The sequence below is a fragment of the Coturnix japonica genome, chromosome 1, assembly GCF_001577835.2.
Source record: "Coturnix japonica isolate 7356 chromosome 1, Coturnix japonica 2.1, whole genome shotgun sequence".
Lineage (NCBI taxonomy): Eukaryota > Metazoa > Chordata > Aves > Galliformes > Phasianidae > Coturnix > Coturnix japonica.
Genome location: NC_029516.1, coordinates 77,811,806 through 77,835,105, shown reverse-complemented (window position 1 = coordinate 77,835,105; position 23,300 = coordinate 77,811,806). Strand labels below are relative to the sequence as shown.

The 23,300-nt window shown below is 40.5% G+C and overlaps 1 protein-coding gene and 1 long non-coding RNA gene across 8 annotated transcripts in view; one reads left to right on the top strand and one right to left on the bottom strand.

The window, feature by feature from the left end:
* LOC107321121 overlaps positions 1–16,416 on the bottom strand; it is a 213,539-nt gene extending 197,123 nt beyond the window's left edge. The window contains exons 1-2 of the long non-coding RNA XR_004309069.1: positions 16,328–16,416; positions 15,622–15,754 (exon numbers count right to left, since the gene is read on the bottom strand). This is a non-coding gene — a long non-coding RNA (uncharacterized LOC107321121). The remainder of the gene's footprint in view (positions 1–15,621; positions 15,755–16,327) is intronic.
* Positions 16,417–16,664: 248 nt separating this feature from the next.
* The window catches only part of CBLB (Cbl proto-oncogene B), a 115,575-nt gene continuing 108,939 nt past the window's right edge, over positions 16,665–23,300 (top strand). For 3 of the 7 annotated variants that reach the window (XM_015877642.2, XM_015877622.2, XM_015877650.2), the window contains exons 1-2: positions 16,665–16,850; positions 17,561–17,719. In XM_015877642.2, the coding sequence (XP_015733128.1) occupies positions 16,707–16,850; positions 17,561–17,719 (303 nt within the window). In that variant the 5' untranslated portion in view covers positions 16,665–16,706. Of the gene's footprint in view, positions 16,851–16,919; positions 17,177–17,560; positions 17,720–23,300 lie in introns of those variants that run through there. The other 4 variants (XM_015877632.2, XM_015877667.1, XM_015877671.2 and 1 more) reach the window with 4 other exon arrangements.

Here is a 23,300-nt window from a genome sequence, read left to right as displayed (position 1 = left end):
ACTTAAAGAATAGTCTTATTTTCTGGTTTTGGACAAATGTGGATTTTTAAATACTACAGTGAGGGATTCTTAAAGTCTTTTGTAGGGGACAGAATTGCTAGAATTATATTTTCCTAACAGAAGCTAAAGATTAACACTAAGGTCATCCCAGAAGAATAAGAGCCAAGTGATTACACCTCCTCTATTCTCCCTATCTCCATTTCCCTCAAATAGCTCCCCTTATAACAGAAATGTTCTTCAGTTTGATAGTCAGAATCTTCTGACAAATTAAGGAGCACATTCTTGTCACTAACGACCTCCACTTCATTCAAATTTGATCCAAAATTTTTATGTGTATAAATATTCAAAAGCTTTTACAGCTTCTTCTAAAGAATCAGATAAAGGAGGAAAGGTTTGGGGCCATTCATTAGAAAGGATTTCTACCATCAAAGGGGCAGGAGTCCATATTGAATATCAGGTCATTTGAAATGTGCCTTTGATTTTCAAGTAGCCAAGTACACCCTCAGCGCTTAGGAACTACAAAGCAGAATAATTTTGACCTTCCCCTTTTCTTCTGTATGCCAATATACCAGATAAACTAATTATTGTCATGCACTCTCAAGATAGGAAACTGCAGTTACAGCAGCCTCTTCATCTGGGAAAAGAAACCTGTTATAAAGTGATCCATCTAAAGAATGAATTTATTTCCAATTTTAAGTATCCTTGTTACTGCTCATTTCCTCCAAGCCTCCACTGCTCACAATTTAAATGAAAACTGAACTATATGTTTCTCTCAAGTAAAAGCCTGAAGTATGAAAGAATGAAGAACTCTGACACTTATCCTTAAAGTTTCCTCCTCCTTCCTATGAAAATATTTGGAAAAAAACAAAAAAATTGAAGTTGTAAGAATGGAAAAGCCATTGCTTGCACCATGTTAACAGCATAAACAAACACAGAAATATCAGCTTTCAAAAAAGCAGAAATTCTACTCTCTAAGTCTAGCTGACGTATGCAAATGATATACAGTATTACTATAACAAGTGAGTACCATTCCCTCTGGGAATAATTCTATTCCAGGTAAATCTCTGGATTTCAGAGTAAGGTAAAATTCATTCTATACTATGGTTGTAGTGGTAAGGTTACAAATTCAGTTCAGTACTGACGCTGATCCACATGAATTAGTGAAAAGAAATGGTGCTAGACTGTGATGCTGTTTCCTGGAACAGCCTCCCACCAGCTTACACACTCTGTGGTATTGTGACTGGCTGGGAAAGGCAAGAGAATTATCTGCAGAATTATACTTTTTTGAACCTGAATGAATATACTCTACTGCTACTCTTCACGATACAGGAGTAAGACATAGCTGAAGGAAGAAAAAAAGGCATGAAAGTCTTAAGCAGGTTATTATTTTGAATTGTTTAGCCATCTCTTTGAAGAAGTCGTCCTTTTTTCTGAAGGACTGTCACATGAATGCACTCAAAAGACATCTGGAACAAATGAAGAGGAAAGATCCACTCCTGGAACTGATGCCAAACCCAGTGAGAATACAGAAGCAGAAGAGATGTCCAGTAACACTCTCCTTGTGTTGTCTTGAACTTAGAAGTAAAGCCTTTTCCTAACTTAGGAACAGCAGTTATCCAGAGTATACAAAAATCCCTTTTGACCTGTTACACATCACACATACTGATTAAAAATAAATAAATAAATACATTCAAAGTGATATGAACATAAAGTACATTAAATAAAGACATCATAAGAGTCACACTGCAACTACTGTGGAAAACTACCATGGACAGAAAAGCAACAAATGCCGATGAGCTGAGCTTTACCCATAACTATTAGTGATTTATTACAAAACAGCTGCATTGGGACATTTAAACTACTATTTTTTTATTATTATTTTTTTTCCATTGCTAGCTGTCTGTTACTAGTTGGAAAGAGACTCAGTTCTACTTGTCTGCTTGGCATTTAGCACCATTATCCACCCACACAGCCTACTTGAAATGGCACCCACACTGGAAATTTTACACTTTTAAACTTCTATTTTCCATCTGTATCAAATTCCACAACATTCCAGTTGCAATTCCAGAAGTCAACTGTATTGCTTTCATGCCTGCTGTGCTGCTCATAGTCATTATTTTTGCTCTTTTCTTGCTCTGTTTTAAGCATGTTGAGGAGCAGCTTAAACTCTAGTATACTCCATGTGGGTTAAAAGTTAAACTGATTGCATCCAAGTGGTAGTAAATGAAGGACTGGCAAATTAAAAGAGCAAAACAACTGAAAAAATATATGTGTTGGTTAAGTTCTGCATTCAGCTTTTAGTGAAGTTGAGATTTCATGATATAATGAAATAATACTTATGCTGTCCAAGGGCATCTTGCTTCAGCATACATTCAGTTACCACTTCCCTCCACACACAAGTCAACTACCCACGCAACCTGCCTTTGTAAAACAACAGCAGTGCTAAGAAAAGTAATTTGGGAAGCGTCTTGCCAGCTTGTAGGGAAGGCAGAAAAATCTCTTTGAAAGTTAAATTTGTTACAGCTAAGGGAAAAGAAAGCATGAGTGTTTTTCAAACTCTTGTGAACAGAAATGTGGCAGACCAACAATAGCAAAGTATCAAAGTTTTCTACACTTTCCTTATCAGTTATGGTTTGTTCAAAGGTCCATCACCCTTAGAATAAGCAACTGAATTTTAAAATTACATTATATTAATTTCAACAGGCTTTGCCTTCAACAGAGTCAATTTGTTTCTTGCATCACTTTCTGAACTGCAGCAGACATTTTGCCTTCATGTTTATAGCATTTCTTTCCTATGCCTAAGTATCAAATGAGTAGTCTCAGCGCCCAGGAAAGAAGTGACAAGGAACCATCTCTTACAAATCAGAGTCCATACTTCACTGTCCACTCCTATGCAGCTGTGGTTCGAGGTATTTCCGCATGATGCAACACTTCAGTTCTGCACATTCAGTTATGCTCGACTTTCTTTCCACAAAGACTATAAAGGTTTTTCAGTGCCTCTGAAGTTGAAGCATTTGGATTGGCACTAGGAAATAAGGAATATAAATCTATGCTCATTTAATAGAGCCATGTATTTTGGAAACTCTGAGTACGGACAGAAGTAAAGCAGCAAGCATTGGGCTCTCAGAATGCTCCCGTAACATTACAGTAAATATCTTTTACAGATTAGAATTTCCTCCAAAGTGCCTCAAAGAGTCAGTTGTCCAATAATTAGCCAATCTGAAATAATCAGAGCCAATACCACCCACAGACATGCCCTTAGTAACAGTCAAGTCTCTTGCTTCCCCTTAATGACACCAATAGAGTCTACTATTCAGCAGCCATATAAATTTATAACCTAGCTCAGTGGAAGGAATAGCTGCTTAGTACTTCTGCCTGTGCTTAGGATGGGAGGTTAGAAGGCTAGGCAGAAAGAAGACAGAAAGAGAAGTAAAATCTCATCCAAAACATTTATCAAGAAAACATCAATGGGGACCTGGCAATGACCCCCTAAGTTCTCTGAAGTGGCATTTCTTTTTATTACCTTGCAAAAATAAGGAATAATAGAAGCTCATTGTGGTATATAACTTGCCTTTCTACAACATTTATTCTTTCAAGCTTCCCAGTTGCCAACATGCAAGATGAAGAGAAGACAGTTCATGAATCTGCATGGGCAGTAGGACCTAAGATTACAGCCAAACTTCTATATTTGCTTATAATACACACAATGTCACTGTCACAGTCAACAAAGGCCTCTGGGGAGCTGAAAAGAAAAGGACACAGGAGGCAAGAGAATAAACAGTGACAGAAACAAAGCACAGACCTTTTTCCTACATCTTTTCCATTAAGAGGTGATTCAATTAGGATTTATACAAGACTTTGAAGTGAACTTAGAATTTCATTGCAGATCCCCTTTAAATAGCTTTATTAGTAAATCTAACAGATTTTTCTTCAAAACAAGCTGTAAACAATTAGTACTAAAAAAGAAACACACACAAACTCCTTTCATATCCAATTATTTTCCCCTGGCCCCTTGAATAAAACAGTCTTTCCAAAAATAATGTGCCAGACAAGCAAGCAACACTGTTGAGAATTTTATAAATATCATATCATAGAATGGCCTGGGTTGAAACGGACCACAATGCTCATCTGGTTTCAACGCCCCTGCTATGTGCAGGGTCACCAACTGCCAGACCAGGCTGCCCAGAGCCACATCCACACCATTCCCCCCTTTCCTATCACTATTCACCTTCTTAATGTCGTTTCTCCTCCTGTTTACACTCTCCCTTTAAGTATTGGAGCACCACAATGAGGTCTCCCTGGAGCCTTCTCCAAGCTAAGCACATCGAGTTCCTTCAACCTTTCCTCATAGGAGAGGTGTTCCAGCCTTCCAGATCCATTTTAGTGGTCCTCCTCTAGGCTCACTGCAAGAGCTCTGCGCCTCACTTGTGCTGGGGGCCCTAGGCCTGGATGCAGTCCCCCATATGGGGCCTCACAAGAGCTGAGTGGGACAATCACCTCCTCCTCCCTACTGGCTGCCCCTTTTTTTAATGCAGCCCAGGATATAGTTGCCTTTCCAGGATGCAAGCACGCAACTGTCTCACATCCAGCTTCTCATCTACCAGGACCCCCAAGTCCTTCTCCACAGGGCTGCTCTCAAAGGGTTCTTCACACAGTCTGTATAAACACCTGGAACTGCCCCAGCCCACATGCAGCACCCTGCACTTGGCCTTACTGAATCTTAACAATGAAGAAACAGAGCCAGGTTTATTATTAGATAACTCCTTTTGTCCACCTGAATAGTTCTTTAAGAATTACAAGCAAGCAGTCACCATCTCAGAAGAGATTTTGTCTTCCTAGCCCTGCAGACCTTGCTTAAGTAAACTACTTGAGCAAAGAGGATCCACACTTATGTAATTACTAATCTAGGTCTTCATTTTATCATTATAAAATACATCTTCCATATGCATGCTTGCATAGAAAAGAATGTTTCATAAAGCTATTATTTTTTAATAGTTATGCAAATGCCTTAGTGACAGACAGTGAAACAGACAAAAACAGATAGGAAACAGAGAAGCCATGAGAAAGGGGGCTGGGAAACACTCTTTTTATATTTAGTCTTATACACATATATGTATATTTAATGGAAAGATGTCATATACGCACACACAAAAAAAAAAACCTCTCCAACCCAAACAATGAAAAATTCCTGTGGAAGTCTTGCACATTTCTCAAAGACATATTTTACATTTTTGCTGCTAAACATGCCTCAAAAGCTGCAGTGAAAATTCAGCCTCGTTTCAGTAGAGCTCCTGGACCCAGATAAAGCTTAAGCACATACAAATACTTATAAAATGAGAAACTTAATACAGCATTAACTGGTGAAAATGATTAAGCACAACTGAAGATATAAATACACAAAATCAGTCTTCTCAATAATAAAGTTTTACTATTTAGACAGCCACATTTTACTTGTTGGTTTAAACAAACTCTGACGATTCCAGTGATGTCAATTTACTCTGACTGTACATCTCCCCTGAAAAAGGCTCAGCCTATTTTAAAAATACTCTACTACCATTACATCGTAAGAAATCTATTAAAAAAAAAAAAAAAAGCAACTTCAGCTGTAATTAGTGCTAATGCCTTTCCTGCTGATTCTACAGGCTTGTCATTCTGAAAATACCATCAGCTGAGCAAAAACCAAATCTACCTAAAAGTAATTCTATACTGTGAACCTGGATTTACTTCACAGAAAAGTCCTGCATTTTTCTCCTGTTTGTTCAGAATAATTTGACATTGTTGTTTCCAAAATGTCATAAAAATTCTACTAAAATACAATAGAATTGTGCAAGAAAGGTTCAAATACGGCTTCACATAACAACTGTCCTTCTGGGTACAGTGCTTCATGAAAGAGCTGCAACTGATGAAAAATTATTGTACTCTATAAACAAAGTTCTGACTTAATTTTAACCTACTCCTTATTTATAAGTTGTTTAATAAAAAGCATTTTAGAATTTGAAATTCTGTCTGCAAAGCATATTTAAAAGAAATAAGTCTCATGGCAGTTTTTCTGTTCTATTCAATGGGTAAAGAAGACAAGTGAAATATTCACAAAGAATATAAAATCTTTTAAGCTCGCAATTCACTTCCCAGGAACTGTCTTTAGTATTCACTCAAGTTTTGCTATTTCAGCAAAAACAACAAAACACAAACATTCTTCCAGAGTAAACTGTGACTTCCCTAATGACAAAGAGATAAGCTGGTCAAAGTGAAAATGCAGGAAGTTTGTACAGCAGTGTAAAATATCTTGCAGAAGAAGCTGAGCTATAAGCTGACAGCCAGACGAACTATGTGAGTAATTGGGCACAAATCAAGCTCTAGTCACATAAATGGCAAAGAAGATTTCAGGTTTCTTTTGCATACAAATAAATATCTTGGTAATGTATCATCTCAGTTAATACAGTTTTAGCTGCAGTACTAAGCAGGAAGAGTTCAGAAAGCCTGGAAAACCTGGTAATCAAATACACTTGATTCAAGCATAACATTTTATTTTCATACCATCACTGATATCAGCACAGTGTTGAGTAACAAGAAACTGCTTTTCTGTTCCAGTTTAAGGAGCAGGTATTCATTATAAACACCGTTCCATTTGTTTGAAGACTACCCACTTATTCTGGCTAAGGAATGGGCCCCTCAGCTCATCCAAAACTGTGAAAACATAGGAGCATTTTGTCTGAATAAATTTCCAAAGGTGATGTTTGTATGATAACGGCAGTGAAACCAAGCCACTTAACTAGAGCCACAAGTCTATATTTTTCCACAGATTGCAAATTTAACTTACTGCTTAGAGCACCCTAGCTCCGACTCCACTGATTCCTTTGCCACTTCTTTTTTTTTCCTCCTTTGGAGGTCACTGATACGATGGTACGCACCGATATTAAGAGCTTCTGTTAGTTCTGTCTCTATACAGTAGCACAAGGGAGCCTGGAGTTAAACACATTTTCCATGAGGGCGTTTGCATAACCAGTGCTTTTCTTGAAGATTTTTAAAAGGTTTCATTCACTGTCCTGATTGTCTTATTCCAAGTACCCTTCCAGAAGCTCAGTTTTTATAGCATTCACCCATCATAAATTCTGAACATTTTCTTCATTTATATAGAGGAGATTTCTGACTAGCTTACGTGCTACATTTCTGCTTTTTGGCCCAATCAACTGCACTTTTCATAGGCTTCACTGCTCAGTAACCACGCTTGATAGATTTAAAATCCAACTGGCATAATTTAGTCAAGCGAATTCAAGTGGAAGGAAAAATATAGAAAGCCAATGAGTCAAGGGAAGCAAGTTTTAAAAAGAGCATTTTCAGCTTTGGCTAAAGGGAATAAATAAATAAACAAACAAACAAATAAAAGATGCATATTGTTGTTTTTTTTCCCCCCCTTTACAAATTATTTTAGCACTCTGTGATGGCATGTATTCAATCATGCACTCTACAGTATCTATCATAGTCTACTTTCTAAAAGTGTTAATGTTAATTGTTTCTGTCTCCAACAAAAGTGACAACAGCTTACAATACCAGTCTTGCTACAATAAAACAGATATTCTATATGGGCAAGAGAAATGGTGGACATGCACGAACACTCTGCTGAACTAAACAAAAGTAGTTCCAGAGACTTTATTATATCATGGGGCTATGCAAGGTTATGAAAATGGGTTGAACAGCATTGAGAGTTAAGCTAAAAATGAATTTAAATGCAGCAGAATATTATTTTATTCATGGGACACAAAGTGAGCTGTTCCTGCCACTGTATTGCTTTAGCTGAGCACCAGGTTATAAGAAAAATGCAAGAATTCCCACGTATTTTTAGAAACGGTATTGTACAAGATTACTATTCTTAGCTTCTTTGTAGAAGAATAGAAGAATAGATAGAGAAAGCTCTCTAGGACTACTCATTTTTCTATTTTAAAGAATTGATTACCTCCTTCAGAAGAAGCTTTAAAAGTTCTCTGCCTGAAGTCCTGAGCCAAGCTACCTACAGTCCTTCCAACACACGGACTTCCATTCATGAAAGTACATCACTTCACCTGTATCAGACAGTGAAGCTAGCCAGCTACATACATCCTATAAGCACAGACAGCACAAGGAAAGTCTTGCTGAGCTCCTGTGCACATTGACCCAGTACCTCTAGCATCATCTCACACTTCAGCAGTGAAATTAATTGCCATTTCTCAAAGTCACAGTCATGGGTTAGAAAGAATAATCCAAGAGGGTACAGATAGAATCCAAGCTCAATATATGCAGTGCACAAGAAATAAAGAGTTAATCAACAGATTTTCTTCTCCATCAACCTGACAAAAATTAAGTATGCTGCACAGGGAAAACCAGATATCCTAAACTTCTCGGCAACAAAAGTGGAACATTTTTTCCAAAACTATTTCAGGAAAAACAGATTTGTAGAGTTGCAAAAAGACAAATATCAAAAATTCAGTTGCTGATACTGAGCTAAGCAAAACAATGAACATCCAAAGCTTCTACTGCATAACGACATTAACCACTATTTCTTACACAAATCTGTAGCATTTAGACCATCTTCCATCACGAAAAAGTAAAGACAGAAAGTATTCCCAAAAGGCGACCACTGGGACACAATTCTGGTAATCTCTGCAAGAGCAGAATAAAGTGTATGAGGAGGATCTATCACAGGGCATGGATGACTTTTAGCTGGATAGTGAAATTGTCTTTGTTCATTTTTAGATCTACTGCAGTAAGAGATTGAGAAGAACAACTGCAGTGTTATGCTATTTAAAATCCCAGATAGTAATTAACCCAAAAACAACAAAGCAAAACAAACATAACAGAAAGGGGGAAAGACATTATTTGCACAGCAGGCTTCTACTTAAGCAAGTAGAGCTGTTTTTATGTTTAGCTGCAAGTGACCAGTAACTGAACAAAATAAGAGCACTTGGACACACACATCAAAACCTTATTAGGAAAAAGTAAATTGCACCTTCAGTAATTAAAGCCACTCTTTGTTCTCTTTGATACAAGGGTGGTGATGTTCTGTCGCACACTTCCTGACTGCTTAGACTGCATACATTGAGAACAAGGCAGAAAGTAAGAGAAATTCAGGGAAAAAATAAAAATATTAGTTCAAATTCCAATTCTTTATTGGTTTTACTTGGACCTCCTTATATTTCCTTTGAAACAACGTGCCTTAATCTGAAACTTAATAGAAACAAGCATTAATACTATCCCTTAGTACAGAATGAATAAAATAATGAGAAAAACATGTAGTGTGCACTGTTTAAAATATGACTGCTTAATGCATTAAAATGAACATTTCAGAAAGGCAGAAATCACTTATTCTTTTCCCAGAAGTCTCATTCACTGGTTTTCATTTTCGTTTAAAAAAAAAACAAAAAACAACAACAACAACAAAATTAGTCCTGTAATGAAGAAGAAAAAAGTATAATCATCAATTGCATTACATAGAATGAGTAACTGATGCAAAAAGCTGCTCAACTCAGACTGAGAATAACGGAATGCTCTGAAGCATTCAGAAAATAATTACAAATATCAAATGCGTTCTATTTGATTTCACAAATGACCAATGCAAAAGCAAAATCTCTCAGTTCTATTAAAATTGCGACTTGCCTTACAGAACATATGGCCTACTTTTTGGTTGGAAAAGATAACTTATTTTAAATGAAGCTAAGCAAGACGAAAAAAAAATCAAATGAGTTTACTACACCGAGTACACACAGTTGCCATCTTTACTCACAAAGAAAATATTCGTAGAACTTGAAGCATACAGGAAACATAGATAGACCACAAATTCATAGTGAGATCATAGCAACAAAAAAAAAAAGAGTTGTCTTCTCTCTACAAAAGATGGGCAGAATGTTAGAGGCATGAAAATAAATTTAAGCAAATAAATCATAATGTTTCAGTTACTACTTCCTTGCACTGCATTTTTCCTCTATTCAAGACTCCTGTCTTACTAAACTGAAAAATATTTGCTTGCTGCAGAGAAGTCTGTGTGCCACTGACTGTCTCATTCCAGTATTTCAATGAAAGCTGCTAGTAACATAGATCAACCACTCCTCTCCATATCCCCCTCCCCCCTACACACACACACACACTAATTGAGGTTATTTAGATTTGCAGAAGCACAGAGGAAGTCTTTTCTATGCTAAACCGTGTTCAACAAACACAAGCTTGTTTCCTGTTAAAATGTGGCTCCAGAGAAGGATGGCAATGGAAAGTCCCTAGGCACGTATTTTACAACAATTTACCACAATATGGAAATCTCAGAAATTCTTGTGAAAGCGGAGATATTTGAATTGAAAAAAAATAAAAAAATAAAAAAAAAAAAAGAAAGCTCTTCATTCTCAAGTCAAACAAGAACTCCCAGTTGTATTTGGACAGGATATTAAATAGGATATTCAAGTTAAATATTGCTGCTATTGTTTTATCAGACCAAGGAAGAACGAAGATAATGGTACTTGGCAGGAACTGAGTTAAGAAAAAAAAAGAGGATTTTGAAATTGATAACTTTTATGCTATAACACAGATGGGGTACATTCAAGAGGTAGCGCTAAAGTGATAGAACTTAGTTAAAGCTTTTGCACCTGCTCTGGCAGATGGATGCAATTAATAACAGAAAAGAAACAGAAGAACTCATGTAAAATTGCTCCCTGAGGGTTAGGTTGTTTTAAAATTAAGCTGACGTGCTTTTTTTTATTACCACATATCACAGCAAAGATGTGTTTTGAAGTGGGCTGTCTAGTTTACAGCAAATGAACTCATTAGCAAGGTGTATAGACAAACATAGGCCTGGCCCTACAATTAGCTTTCGTACTCAGTCTGCAACCAGATAACATATAGTAAAGGAAACTGCTCATAGGAAAGGAAATCATCGTTTCCCATGCAAAGCACAACATCATATTCAAGTCTCCTGGCATGAATGAAAGAGTTGAAAACGTAAGCCTGAGAACTTTAGTCAATAAAATTCTTGCCATTGTATTTCCAACACTTAAGTGTATTTCCTCCCTTAAGTAGTTCAATTCTCACAAACAAGAAGCTATTTGAAAACAAACTTCACTATCTGAAGTCAAACCACTGTTAACAAAGATTAAAGGCCTCCTATTACACTAAACACATGCACCTGTGTAACTGATACGCTCACATACTACCACTGTATGCATATGGAGTTGTGATGATCTAAGGCTACAGCAATTCATGGTGTTAAATTATTAGGCTACTCCCCAGTACTTTTGGTCCACATCAACTGGTGTTTTCCTAAATGGCTCCAGGGAGGTTCAAGGTTAGCTGAGGTCAGAGATCATTCCTTTCTTGCAGGTACTTGAGTTGACGGGGTAGTGGTGTAGGAATTCTATGAGAACTGTGGCTACCATCCATGTCATGCCATGCTACCTGGCCTCAGGGACAGAGAACAGTGTCTGGCCCATTTCATTTACAAGCATAGTCAAGCTTAGCTTGTCATTCTAAGTCAAGGATAATAAGAGTATGTAAATTCTCAGCAGAGAACTAGAACACCAACAATATATTCCGAGCAGTTGTGCTGTCACCACAACAGCCTGCTGAAGCAAAGAGTGGTATCTACAATGCAAAGTTTCTACATAGGAACTTTGGAAATCAGTCTTTTATTATTATTATTATTATTATTATTATTATTATTATTATTATTATTATTTATAGTAACTCCACAGCAAAATTGGATGAATTTATTCATATTTCATGCATGAAAATCATCTGCATTACTAGAAACCAGAAACAAAACTGAGAATATGCAGGTCCGAGGACACGATGACCATTAAGAACACAAGTACATGGAGGAAAAATAGCTAAGGGGTTGTTAGAAGTGGATGAGTTAATTGGGTGGTAAACTAATGACTAACTGCCATTGTTATCACCAAATTTCTTGAAGTAACCATGCAGCAAGGTAGGAAAAGCATTTGTTATACCAACTGCAGTTATCAGTAAGAGAGTTCTGAGTGCCACTGGTGATCTGTTTTGCTTTATAGCTCTGCGTTTGCAATGATAAAACAGGTAAGTATATTGCAATCTGATTTAAAACTTATCCAAAAATGGTAGCTTGTAGCTTAACAACCCCCCAGCTCATAAATAAATTACTTCATTTGACATCTCAAGAGCCTAGCATCCTTGAGGGCGTTGTAAAATACAGCATGAAAGGATTTTCCATTTGCTCTGTATTCAGAAGAGTTATTAAAAGTGAGTACGTAATAACTGGATAATGACAGGGGCAGACAGGATACACACAAGACCTTGTACACTTTTAGAATGGTCTAAATAAATTGTACCTCAGCAGATAGATCCAGAACTTAAAGGCATTAGTTGCATTTGTTTTGCTTTCATACCGAACAGACTGGTGGAAGGCACTAGAACAGTACTTGGTTCTACCTCAGAGCCTCAGCTTCCTTGCAAAAGTGCCCAGCTGCTTTCTGCTGGGGCACTGCACCCACTGCAAAGAGCATGACATTTTCATAGCCATCACTTTAATGACTGAACTAACAGTACACCAAAGAGAGCCACATCCCTATGAAAAGCTGTCTTTTCACAGTATTTTATGCACCAAATTGTCGCCTCCTGATCCGGCAACAAGTCAAGGCTGCCTAGTGGCTTTACTGTGCCTCCACGCATGGGGAACAGACGGGACTCACACAGTGCATAACGCCGAAAGTACAAGTTTAATGTCTCGCAACAAACCCTATATAGTGGTACAGGTCACCACCCCTGGCAGGCCCTCGTGACCTCCCTGACTCCACCCCAGGCGCACGCAGGCATCACCTACCCAATATGCAACATCTCCCCCCTCTTTATCATCTGTATGCAACACCAAATCAACATAATCTAGAGATAACTCTGAAAGTTTAAGGATTCTGGGATAGTCAGGGTGTTCTGTTACAACCAGAGAGAAGTTTCATGCTCAAGATTCAAGATAACTGACTTCAGCTTTTATAAGTGTTGCTACCATAGCATTTAACCCAGCACAGTGTAGATTATATTTACCTTTTAACATTATATCATACATGAGAGCAATATTTCATCCTACTTAGGTGCCCTTAAGTAAAACGTACATTTTGCTCTCTTCACCGTTGTAATGCTTCAGCATATTTTTCCAAAAGTTACTTTAGATGGGAGCAAAAGAAAACACACAAATGAATAGTGCTTCCAAACCACATACATTGACTGACTGAAGAAAATCAATAATATTTAATGGCTGGTAAGCAAAAAAAAAAAAACAAAATATCTCTTGTGCTTCCAACTATTGTCAATGGCTCTAATTAATTTCATTCAAGAGCAGCAAAGAAGTTTCATTCAACCTAATCACCCCAGAGGAATGAGTCACCAGCAGAGCAAAGAGAAACTAGCGAACTTATAGTAAAAATCACAGTGGATAAATGTCAGTTTACTTCTATTAGCTTGTAGTTCTGTTTCCTCGCTTTCCATCTAGCAGTTTGCATTTCCAACAAATGGTATTAGTTTGCCTTTCAGTAAAATTGCCAGGTCTGAAATCCTTACCTTACAAAGGGACTTATGAGTACCAAACAAGGCTTCTTTCACTTGCTCTTTATTTCTTTGTCTATCCTACCTTGACTCACAGCCACCTTCTCTCCATTCTTTGTATTATAGGATCTTACAACAGGCATCCAATCATCATGACACAACTGAACAAAAACTTATCAAGATTGAAGGCCATAATTAGGTATCAAGCTTATCTAGGACCCTTCCATTTGGCCTGAACAGAAAACCATTTTTTTTTTCTTCCCACAGAGATTCAAAGTGTCTGACTTTTCTCTTTGCTTTGAATCACCCTGCTGTCTTTTTGTGGTCTTTCAACAGATCTGCATACAGCAGACTAGCTTCTTAATTTAGGCTACTGAAGTGCACAAAGTTCAGGAGTGAGATTACCTTCTCACATGCTCCTCTGGACAAATGAGCATCAAAATAAGCCAGCTAGCCAGTACCTTCAGCCACCACCTTTTCAAGAGCCTTTTATCCTCATGTACCCTACCGATCTACTCAACAAGTCGTGTCCTTAAGTTCTCCACTGCTAACAACCATATCCCTTGAACTTCAAACCCACAGCAGCTGCTTGCTCTACCTCTCTCAGCCTTACTCCTCAGCTGTCTTCTGTCAAATGGTCCCTTCACTCCGCATGCTTGAAAGCACAAAGGCAATGCTGTGTCTTCTAGTCCTTTCATGGCATAGCACACAGAAGTTCAGCTTATCTCAAACATTCTTAATACTTTAGCTGGAGGTGTCTGTTTCGCTCTCTTGTCCCAGATTACTAGTTTCCAACACAAATTCACATAACCCTCTGAGGACACTATTTCCCAGAATATCTGTACTTACTGTACAGCACAGACAATGAAAAAATGAGGTTGTCTGAAAACCACTCTGTTTTCTAATACAGCTGGATTTTTGCTTAATAGCACAACACACATACACACAGGGATGAAGGAAACCAAGCTGCTTATTCCTGCTGGCTCGGCACTCAGATGAACTGCAAGACAACATGACTCAGCCCAGCACGGCAACCAAGTCCAGCTCATAGACCACAGCTCTTGGCAGCGCACAGATATGAAGAGAATGACATAACAATGAAAGCAGAACAATCAACAAAAATAAGGAAAGATTTAAGAAGCTCGTGAAAAAATGTTAGATCATCTGATTTACCCACAACCAAAAAAGCAGAAGGAAGAGCAGTCACTACCAACTTAATCTTATTCAAGCAGAGCTCCAAGTGAATAAAAGAGATAGGGAGAGCTGCCAGTGAAGAGTATTAAAATCAATGCTGAAAACAACATAGGAAAGAGAATAATTCAGAGCCTACAGTGAAATGAGAGGCTTCCAACCCACTTAAGGCAAGTGCTTGCCAGACTGTATTTTAAAGCTAAAGAGGAACAATGACCTTTGAGGGAGACCTTAATGATGAATTTTTAGTTGTTGTACCTATGCCCACAGTAGTAACTTGGCACATTTCAAATCAACAGGAAGATAACTGCACTAAAACTACCTGTCAATGACATTATAAATAAAAGGAACACCAAAATCATAGAATCATCATAGAATTACCCAGGATGGAAAAGACCTCAAAGATCATCAAGTCCAACCACAGCCTAACCATAGTACCCTAACTCTAACAACCCTCTGCTAAATCATATCCCTGAGCACCACATCCAAATGGCTCTCAAACACATCCAGGGATGGTGATTCAACCACCTCCCTGGGGAGCCTATTCCAGTACTTAACTACCCTTTATGTAAAGAAGTGTTTCCTAACCTCCAACCTAAACCTACCCTGGCACAACTTGAGGCCATTTCCCCTCGTCCTGTCACGTTTCACCACTGAGAAGAGACCTGCCCCACTCTCACTATAAAATGCTCCACAGTAGCATTTCTATTGTTTTTTCTTCAACTGCTGCTTTACTAAGAGCTAAAAATTAGGGGAAACAACTACAGAAATCCCACGTTTGCTGACGTGCAGAAAATCAAAACTTAAAAGCAGTCTTCAAAATAATTATCTTCGTAAAATAACCGCAAAGCTTTAAAGTGCTTTAGCTTCTTTGTATGATAATTAATTGCAAGATTAACTCACACAAAGCGTAAGTACGTCCTGGAACATCTTCAAAGGGCTCTGAAGTCAAACGCCTTACACTCAATATGCCCACGCTTCACTTTCTCCTCTCCAGTGTTCACCGGTAACATAAACATTTGAGAAGAACTTGCCCCTAAAACAGAAGTATTGCATTCATTCATCAGCTGGGGTTTATTTGCTGTATACCCACAGAAAGCCATAAATATTTGGGGAAGTTTTTAACATGTATCCACTCATCGCCCTGAGGAACAGCTGCCAGTGTCAGCTCTCCAGCCCATCTTTAACACAGGAAACCTCACTGCTTGCTTAACGAAAAGCCCTCTGTCATAAGAAAAGATAGCAGACTACACGTGTCTTTGTGTGCCCTGGTGGCGCAGAGGTTAAGGACACCACTTTGCAACACCGGAGGCCCCGGTTCGAATCCCCTGTGGCGCAAGTGGTAGAAGTGCCACTCTGCTACACAGGAGCCTCGAATCCCGGGGGTTGGACTCGATGATCTCTAAGGTCCCTTCCAACCCACACGAGACTGTGATACTGTGTGTGAAGGAAGAGGAGCTCCTGCTCTTTGTGACAGCACAACTCTCACAAGTGTGAACAAGAGCCGTTTGGGGAGAAAACCAGAAGGCAGCTGGTTCTCAATCTGTATTGTATGCTTCAACAGGACAGAAGGGCAGCAGCTTCACGACCATCTCCCACAGCCCCGTACCATAACAACGCGACTCGCCAAAGCCAAATCCCCTCAAATCCCCTCCTGCCCATTCCAGCCGACGAGGCTTCAAACCACCCACTCGGGCGGGCACGCGTGATGGGGCGGGACCGGAAGCTCCTCCTCCTTCCTTCCAGCCCTCCCATTGGTCAGTTTCCCTATCACTCTCAACACCGCTTCTCCGCCCCCTGTCCAGCTCCAAGCTCACTTGCTGGCTTCCACGTCAATAAAAGGCATCTCCGCGTTTTGATTGGCTGAGCGGAGGGCGGCTGTTCCCGCCTAAGGGACCAGGGCGGTGTTCAACCGAGCCGCAGCCCACTCCGCCCCACTGGGGTCGTGTTGCGCATGCGTGGTGCCGAGCCGTGGCCTCGGGGCGGGCATGTTGCGAGGAGAGGAGCGGCCGCCAGAGCGCCGCGGGGCGGGGGAGGGAGCGGGGCGGCCGGAGCTTCGCCAGCCTCACTTTCCCGGAGCTCGCGGAGACCACAGCCCGCCTGCGGCTGTGAGCTGTGCCGCATACAGACCTGTGCGTGTGCTTCTCTCTATCTCTTCTCTCGCTCGGTGCTGCCAGACGCTCGGTCGCCGCACACGCGGGGCTGCGGGGCGGGCAGGGCGGTGGGGCAGCAGCTCTCAGCTGTGCTCGGGGCAGCGGCGGTGCCGCAGGGCTTAGCCCCGGCAGGGTCTCGCTTAACACCGGCGGCGATCGCCGGCGTTCGCTGGGTGCTGGCACAGCGGTAGGGACGGGCGGGATGCGGTGCTGCCGCCCCCCGGGGCGCTGAGCGGGAGAGCTCAGCCAGCCGCGGCCCTGCGCCTCGGGGCGCGGATCGGTGGAGGAGCCCGCGGTGACTGTACGTAAGTGTCTGTGTGTGTGTCTGCCCGCGGCCTCTCGGGCTGCTCCCTCGCTTCACACTGATTATTTTTTTCCTCCTCCCTCCCTCCCTCCTTCCCTGTGGCCGCGGCACGTCTCACGCTTTTGTTGCGGGGTGGGTCCGGGGCGGCCGTGCCGGGGTCCCCTCCTTCCCGGCCCATTGACAGTAAATCCGCGATGGTCTCCGCCGGTATGAACTCAGCCCAGGTGGGCTTAGGATGTTTGTCACGGGAAGTTCAAGTCTTCCCTGAGCGTGCCCTGCTCTTGCCCTTTCCTGCCTGCGGAGAAGGAAGTGTTACCTCGCTGGCTGAGTGACGAGATGCTTTTGGAGCACCTTGTGAGTCTGTGTTCTCTGTCCCTTCGACCAGCCTAGCTCTCAGATGGCCAACTCTCAGAACGGCAGGAATCCACGCAAAGGACGGATCCTGGGCTTCATCGATGCCATTCAGGATGCTGTGGGCCCCCCCAAGCAGGCAGCTGCTGACCGGAGGACTGTGGAGAAGACCTGGAAGCTCATGGACAAAGTGGTGAGTGTGTATGTGTGTACACTGGGTGAAGAACGGGGATATTTAAACAGATGCACATGGGGAAACAGCATCTTCCTGCAGTTTCAATTGCCATACTCTGTGTGCTATGAAGAGTAAGGGGTCTTCTTCAGACTTAAGCACAGTTCATCTCCCCCCCACCCCCCCCTCCTTTTTCCTTTCCCGTGGCCTCCGGCTATGTGTTTTTTTTACTTTTTATTTAATCTTGGTTTGTGTTGGGAAAACAAATATGTGTGTTTGCCTCAGGCTATTGTTATTTTCAGCTCCCTTTAAAATGACTCAAACTTGAAAAGCTGAGCTGTCCTAACAAGAAGCTGCTTAACTTGGTCTTGTAATCACATATTCTGTGTGTTTTGCGTTGGATCACGTTGTTAGTCTGCAAACAAGACCTCTGAAGCATGAAACTTAGTTAAGCTCATCATCCTGTGAGACGTGCTTGTGATGGTAATGTAGATACGTTTGTGCTTTTAGGAATGTGCGTGGGGACTGGGAGACGTCACTCTTGTCAGTTCTGTAAACACATTTGTATGGCACACCTAACTTTTCAGAGTGTGCTCCGCATTTCTGTGATTTTTAAAGTACTTCAGATTTTCTCTCTGGAACTAGTAGTACACTCTACAACAAGTGATTTTAGAGGAAACAAGAGGATAGACTTAAGTCTTCTAGATCTTCTCCTACATCCCTGAACTGGCCCTAGAAATTTTGTTTGGCGTTATTTAAGGTAACACCTCGCTGTAGATTAGCTTGGAGAGTTTCTTAGCAATGATAGAAGTAGTTTGATTTGTAGCACAGATAGCTGTTCAGGAGGTGCAGGCACTCTATTTTGTGTATGAGTGATGCTTGACAGCTTCCTCTTGAAGCTGTTAGCCTGAGGTCCTTGTATCAAGTGCTATTACTTTTTAACTCCAGGACTTAGTGTAACTGTTTGCTTTCTCTGTGGCTCTTTTTTAATGCAGGTGTTTAACACCTCTTGAAGTTCCCCAGCAGTTACCCTGCTATAGCAGAGACAGTTAATTTAACCTAATAGGCCTGGATGAGTGGTGATTTGGAAGTATTTGGTTTTATTTGATGCTACAAGAATAGCAACAGTATTTCTACCACAATTTCTGACAATGATTATAAACTTTAAAAAGCAGCCTTCATACAAATGGAGTCAACACAAAGTCTTTGACATTTTTTCTGCTAGTGATTAGGATGCTGTAAACAGTGAGCATCTTGTAATGAGAAGTGCAAATAGAAACCCTAGGAAGCAGGCGCTTTTCTTTGGTAGATGGAAGTTTTCTGCTTGTAAACCAGGAACCTATTTTTGAAGCTGTTGTTGAAGCCATGTGGGGAATGTACAGCTTAATTTACAAGCCTGTATGGTACTGGTGTCCTTGGGTTGTTTGTATATCCACAAATACCAGAAAATCTTAACCCTCGGGCTTGGACTTGCAGATTACTTTTACTCATCTATTACAGGGTAACTTTATTTGTTGACAGTGCATCAGAGCAGCCAGCAAGGCCTGTTCTGTAAAATTCACTGGGAAGGCTGGACATTGTACTGTGCTTTTATTTTTTTTCTCATTTTACGGGACAAGTGTCCTCAATTTGGATCTTTAATGTATCCTCTTTATGCTGTTCTCAGTTAATCAAATTTTATTTCCAAATTATATTAAAGTATACCAGACAGGATGATGTCATAGTGTGAGAATGCTGTAGCTTTCTGCTTGATTTTTTTAGTGTTTGGTACTTAGAGTGAAAGGATGTGTTTGAGTAAATTTAATATGTTGGCAAACAAATTTAAGTCTCAGCCTCATGCGACAGTAGGCACAGGAAGGCCGTTCTATCATCTGCCTAATTTCAAAACCAAGGATTAAAGCCAGGAATAGAAACCTGCTCATTCAAGTGTTTCTTCAAATCCCCTTTTTGCAGCATATCCCATGACTGATGTCTGTGGTTGTTCACTGATAAAATTAATACCTAGTGAAGGCAGTAGGCTATGCAAAATCAGTGGGATGCCACCCAAGGTAAGATTGTGGGTTTGAGGTCTGTTTTTGCTTCTTGTAATAACAGTCATCATTCTTGTTTGCTCTTTGTCTATAATAGCTGTGATAACCATTGTTTTGCCATGGTTGGGTGGCTAAAGTTTTTCTCCTATTCTAGAGATGTGAGTGAAAGGGAGGATGAAAACAAAGCAAAGCTGCTATTTGACCAAAGGATGAAAATAGAGCAGGCTTAAAAACTACAAGCAGAGCTCAGTTTCTCCCAGTTTACGTTTCCTTTTTTTCCCTCCTTCAATTCTGTACCTTTCCTTACGTGCTTTCTGCTTTTTCCTCTATTAGTAGGTGGTGTCACCTGTATGAATTATTTGTCTCCAACAATAAGATATTAACCATGACCACCAATGTTGGCATTTTATAAGATAGGTTTTATGGTGTATGTAAAAACTCTGCCTAATGAATTTAAAGCCTTGAAACTAGGAGTGCATTACTACTAGAGGATGATGGTTATCTTGGGAAGAACTTTGAGAGAGAATGTCTATTACATAAAGTGTGGGAGCAGTTCAGGTAATTTACTGCTCTGTCTGTTTAGACTTGGCAGTACTATTGTGCACGTTATGCTATGGTGGGTTTTAAGCTAATGGACATATTCTGGACAGGTTTTTTTAAATGTTACAGGAACTTTCAATCATTTTTTCAATGCTTAAACACATTGGTTCAGAAAATGATGCTTTCTCTTGGCTCACCTAGTTGTTTGACATTGTAAATGGAGATTTGCTGTTTTACTAGGTATCTAAGAGTAAATTGGAGTGCATCTCCAAAGCTTGTACTACTGACCTAGTGTCTAAAAGAAGTGTTACTGCTACAATGTAGCAAGCAGTATGGTACATACTTTCTACTGGTATTGTCAGTAGACAAGTTTTCAACAGAGTATGAGCAGCTGGAGTGCAGTTCAACAGCTTGAAACCCTGTGCTGATTGGTTTTTCTCTGCAGAGTGATTGTTACATTAATGCATAATCTTACAAATCCACTAAATGTCATTGTTCCAAAAGGGATCTAGAAAAGGAAATAAACAGTCATAACCACAGTATTTTTCAGTATACTACCTGGTTGTAGTTGATATGAGGCTTTATGTCCGCGTAGATTATTTGTGGATAAGACTTTAAACAGAGAAATGGCAGCTTCTCCTTTCCTAATTGGAACAAAGTAGACATGACATTTCAAAGTCAGGTGTTCTTCTGGGTGCGTAATGTAAGCACTGTTAATTTGTATTCTACCGGCATGGAAACATATGGTACAGTTACAACACAATAGATGTTCAACAATTGCTTACTGCTTGCTCAGCTGTAAGATTGGTTGCTGGTCACTTCCAAATATATTTTGATGAGAAGCCTTCTTTCAGGGGATTTATAGAATCCTTAGACTTGGAGAGGACCTTTGAAGGCCATCTAGTCCAACTCTCCTGCAATGAACGGTGACATCCACAGCTCAATCAGGTTTCTCAGAATCTCGTTCAGCCTGGCTTTGAAATTCTCCAGGAAGGGGTATCCATCACATCTCTTGGCAACCTGTTCCAGTGCCCCCTCTCACCCTAGAAGACTCTTTTCCCTACATCTAACCTAAATCTATTCTCTTTAAGCTTGAAACTGCTTTTCCTTGTCCTATCAGAACAGGCCTTGCTGGGGAGTCCTTTTCCTTCTTTCTCCTAACTCTATTTTAGATGTTGAATGGCCACTATCAGGTCACCTCAGAGCCTTCTCTTCTCCAGGCTGAACAGCCCCAGCTCTCTTAGCCTGTCCCTGTGGGGGAAATGTTCCATCCCTTGGATCACTTTTGTGGCCTTCCTCTGGATGTGTTCTGATAGGTCCACATCTCTCCTGTACTGAGGACTTCACGTGTCGATGCAGTACTCCAGGTGAGGCCCTACCAGTGCCAAGCAGAGGGGCAGGATCACCTTGTGCTGCTGGCTGTGCTGTTGGCCATGCTTTTTTTGATGCAGCCCAGGATATGTCTAGCTTTCTGGGCTATGAAGACATGCTTCTGGCTCATGTCCAGCTTGCTGTCCACCAGTAACAACCAGGTCCTTTTCAATAGGGCTGTGCTTGATCCTTTAATCTTTCAGCTTGTTCCCCAGCGTAGTAGATATTGCCTTGACTCAGGTGCAAGACCTTGCACTTGCCTTTGTTGAACCTCATGATGTTCTCTTGTACCCACTGCTTAAACCCATCTAGGTCCATCTGGATGGTATCACACCCTTCTGAAGTGTTGTGCACACTCCACAGTGGAAAATAAAATTCTGTACATTTAATGTAATTTCTGGCAGGAATGAAGTATACGTTGATGGGGCATCATCCTTGTGCTTAATTTATTTTCTTGATTCACCCTTCTCTTGTTATGTCTTCATAATTGTTAGCACCGTGTGTTGTGTTTTTTCTGAAGAATTGTTTTGGCGTCTTCAGAGCTTCACTTATGTTGTGTTATTTAGGTTATTTGTGTTATTTTGTGTTATGCTTTTTAATACTTTGACTTCTTTTTTGTACAGTGTGACAGAAGATAGTAGATCAGTAGAGACTTTTGAGGTGTAGCTTTGGGAGTGCAGGAGTACTGAAGCTCTGGTTTAGTCTATTCAAAGCAGCTGAAAACAATGCTTAGCAGATCTGCTTGTTAGGTACTGTTTTAGCTGTGCTGTTTTCCTTTCATTGTCCTTGACTAGCATTAGGTGTTTAAATGGGTCCCTCTTTAAGTTGAAAGAGGGAAGATTTAGGTTGGATGTTAGGGGGAAGTTCTTCACTAGGAGAGTGGTTAGGCCCTGGAACAGGCTGCCCAGGGAGGTTGTGGATGCCCCGTCCTTGGAGGTGTTCAAGACCAGGTTGGACAGGGCCCTGGGCAACCTGATCTAGTAAAGGTGTATGTTTGGTGGCCCTGCTAGGCAGGGGGGTTGGAACTACATCCTTGAGATTCCCTCCAACCCGGGTCATTCTGTGATTCTGTTGGGGCTGCTATACTTTGCTCGAGTAAAAGTTATTTTGTCATACCATTGTAAGGCTTTGTCATACCATTGTAGGGCTTTCAGCTTTGCAGTAAGAAGTGACTAAAAGTTACAGCTTTCTCAAACGAGTCCATTGTCTCAGGAGAAGGGCCATCCGTTATTCTCATATCTGAAGATGTTGTGGATTAAAGCTTTAAAACTGCTGTCAAGTATGTTCAAATTGAAGACTAGCTCTTTTGTGTGTGTGTGTTTTTGGGAGACAGATGTTATTGTAGTGTTGTTTTTTCTTCCCCCTAGACTAGATCAGAGAATACTTGTCTGTAGGTTTTTGAATTAACTATTTCAAAGTCTGTTTCTGTTAGATTAGGGTAATCTTCTAGTTATTCACAGATAGAATTGCTCTCTATTGTTCCTGTAGGTCTGAAGGATATACTTGAATTTATACTGAGATAGTGGATGGAGCTTAGCTTCTCTAAGTTTACTTCAGTGGGAGAGACATTGCTTTGTAACTCACTACATGATTGCTTTTCTTCTCTTTTCTTTTGAGACTGCTTGATAAATATATACATGCTTGCTTTTAGTCACAGCTAT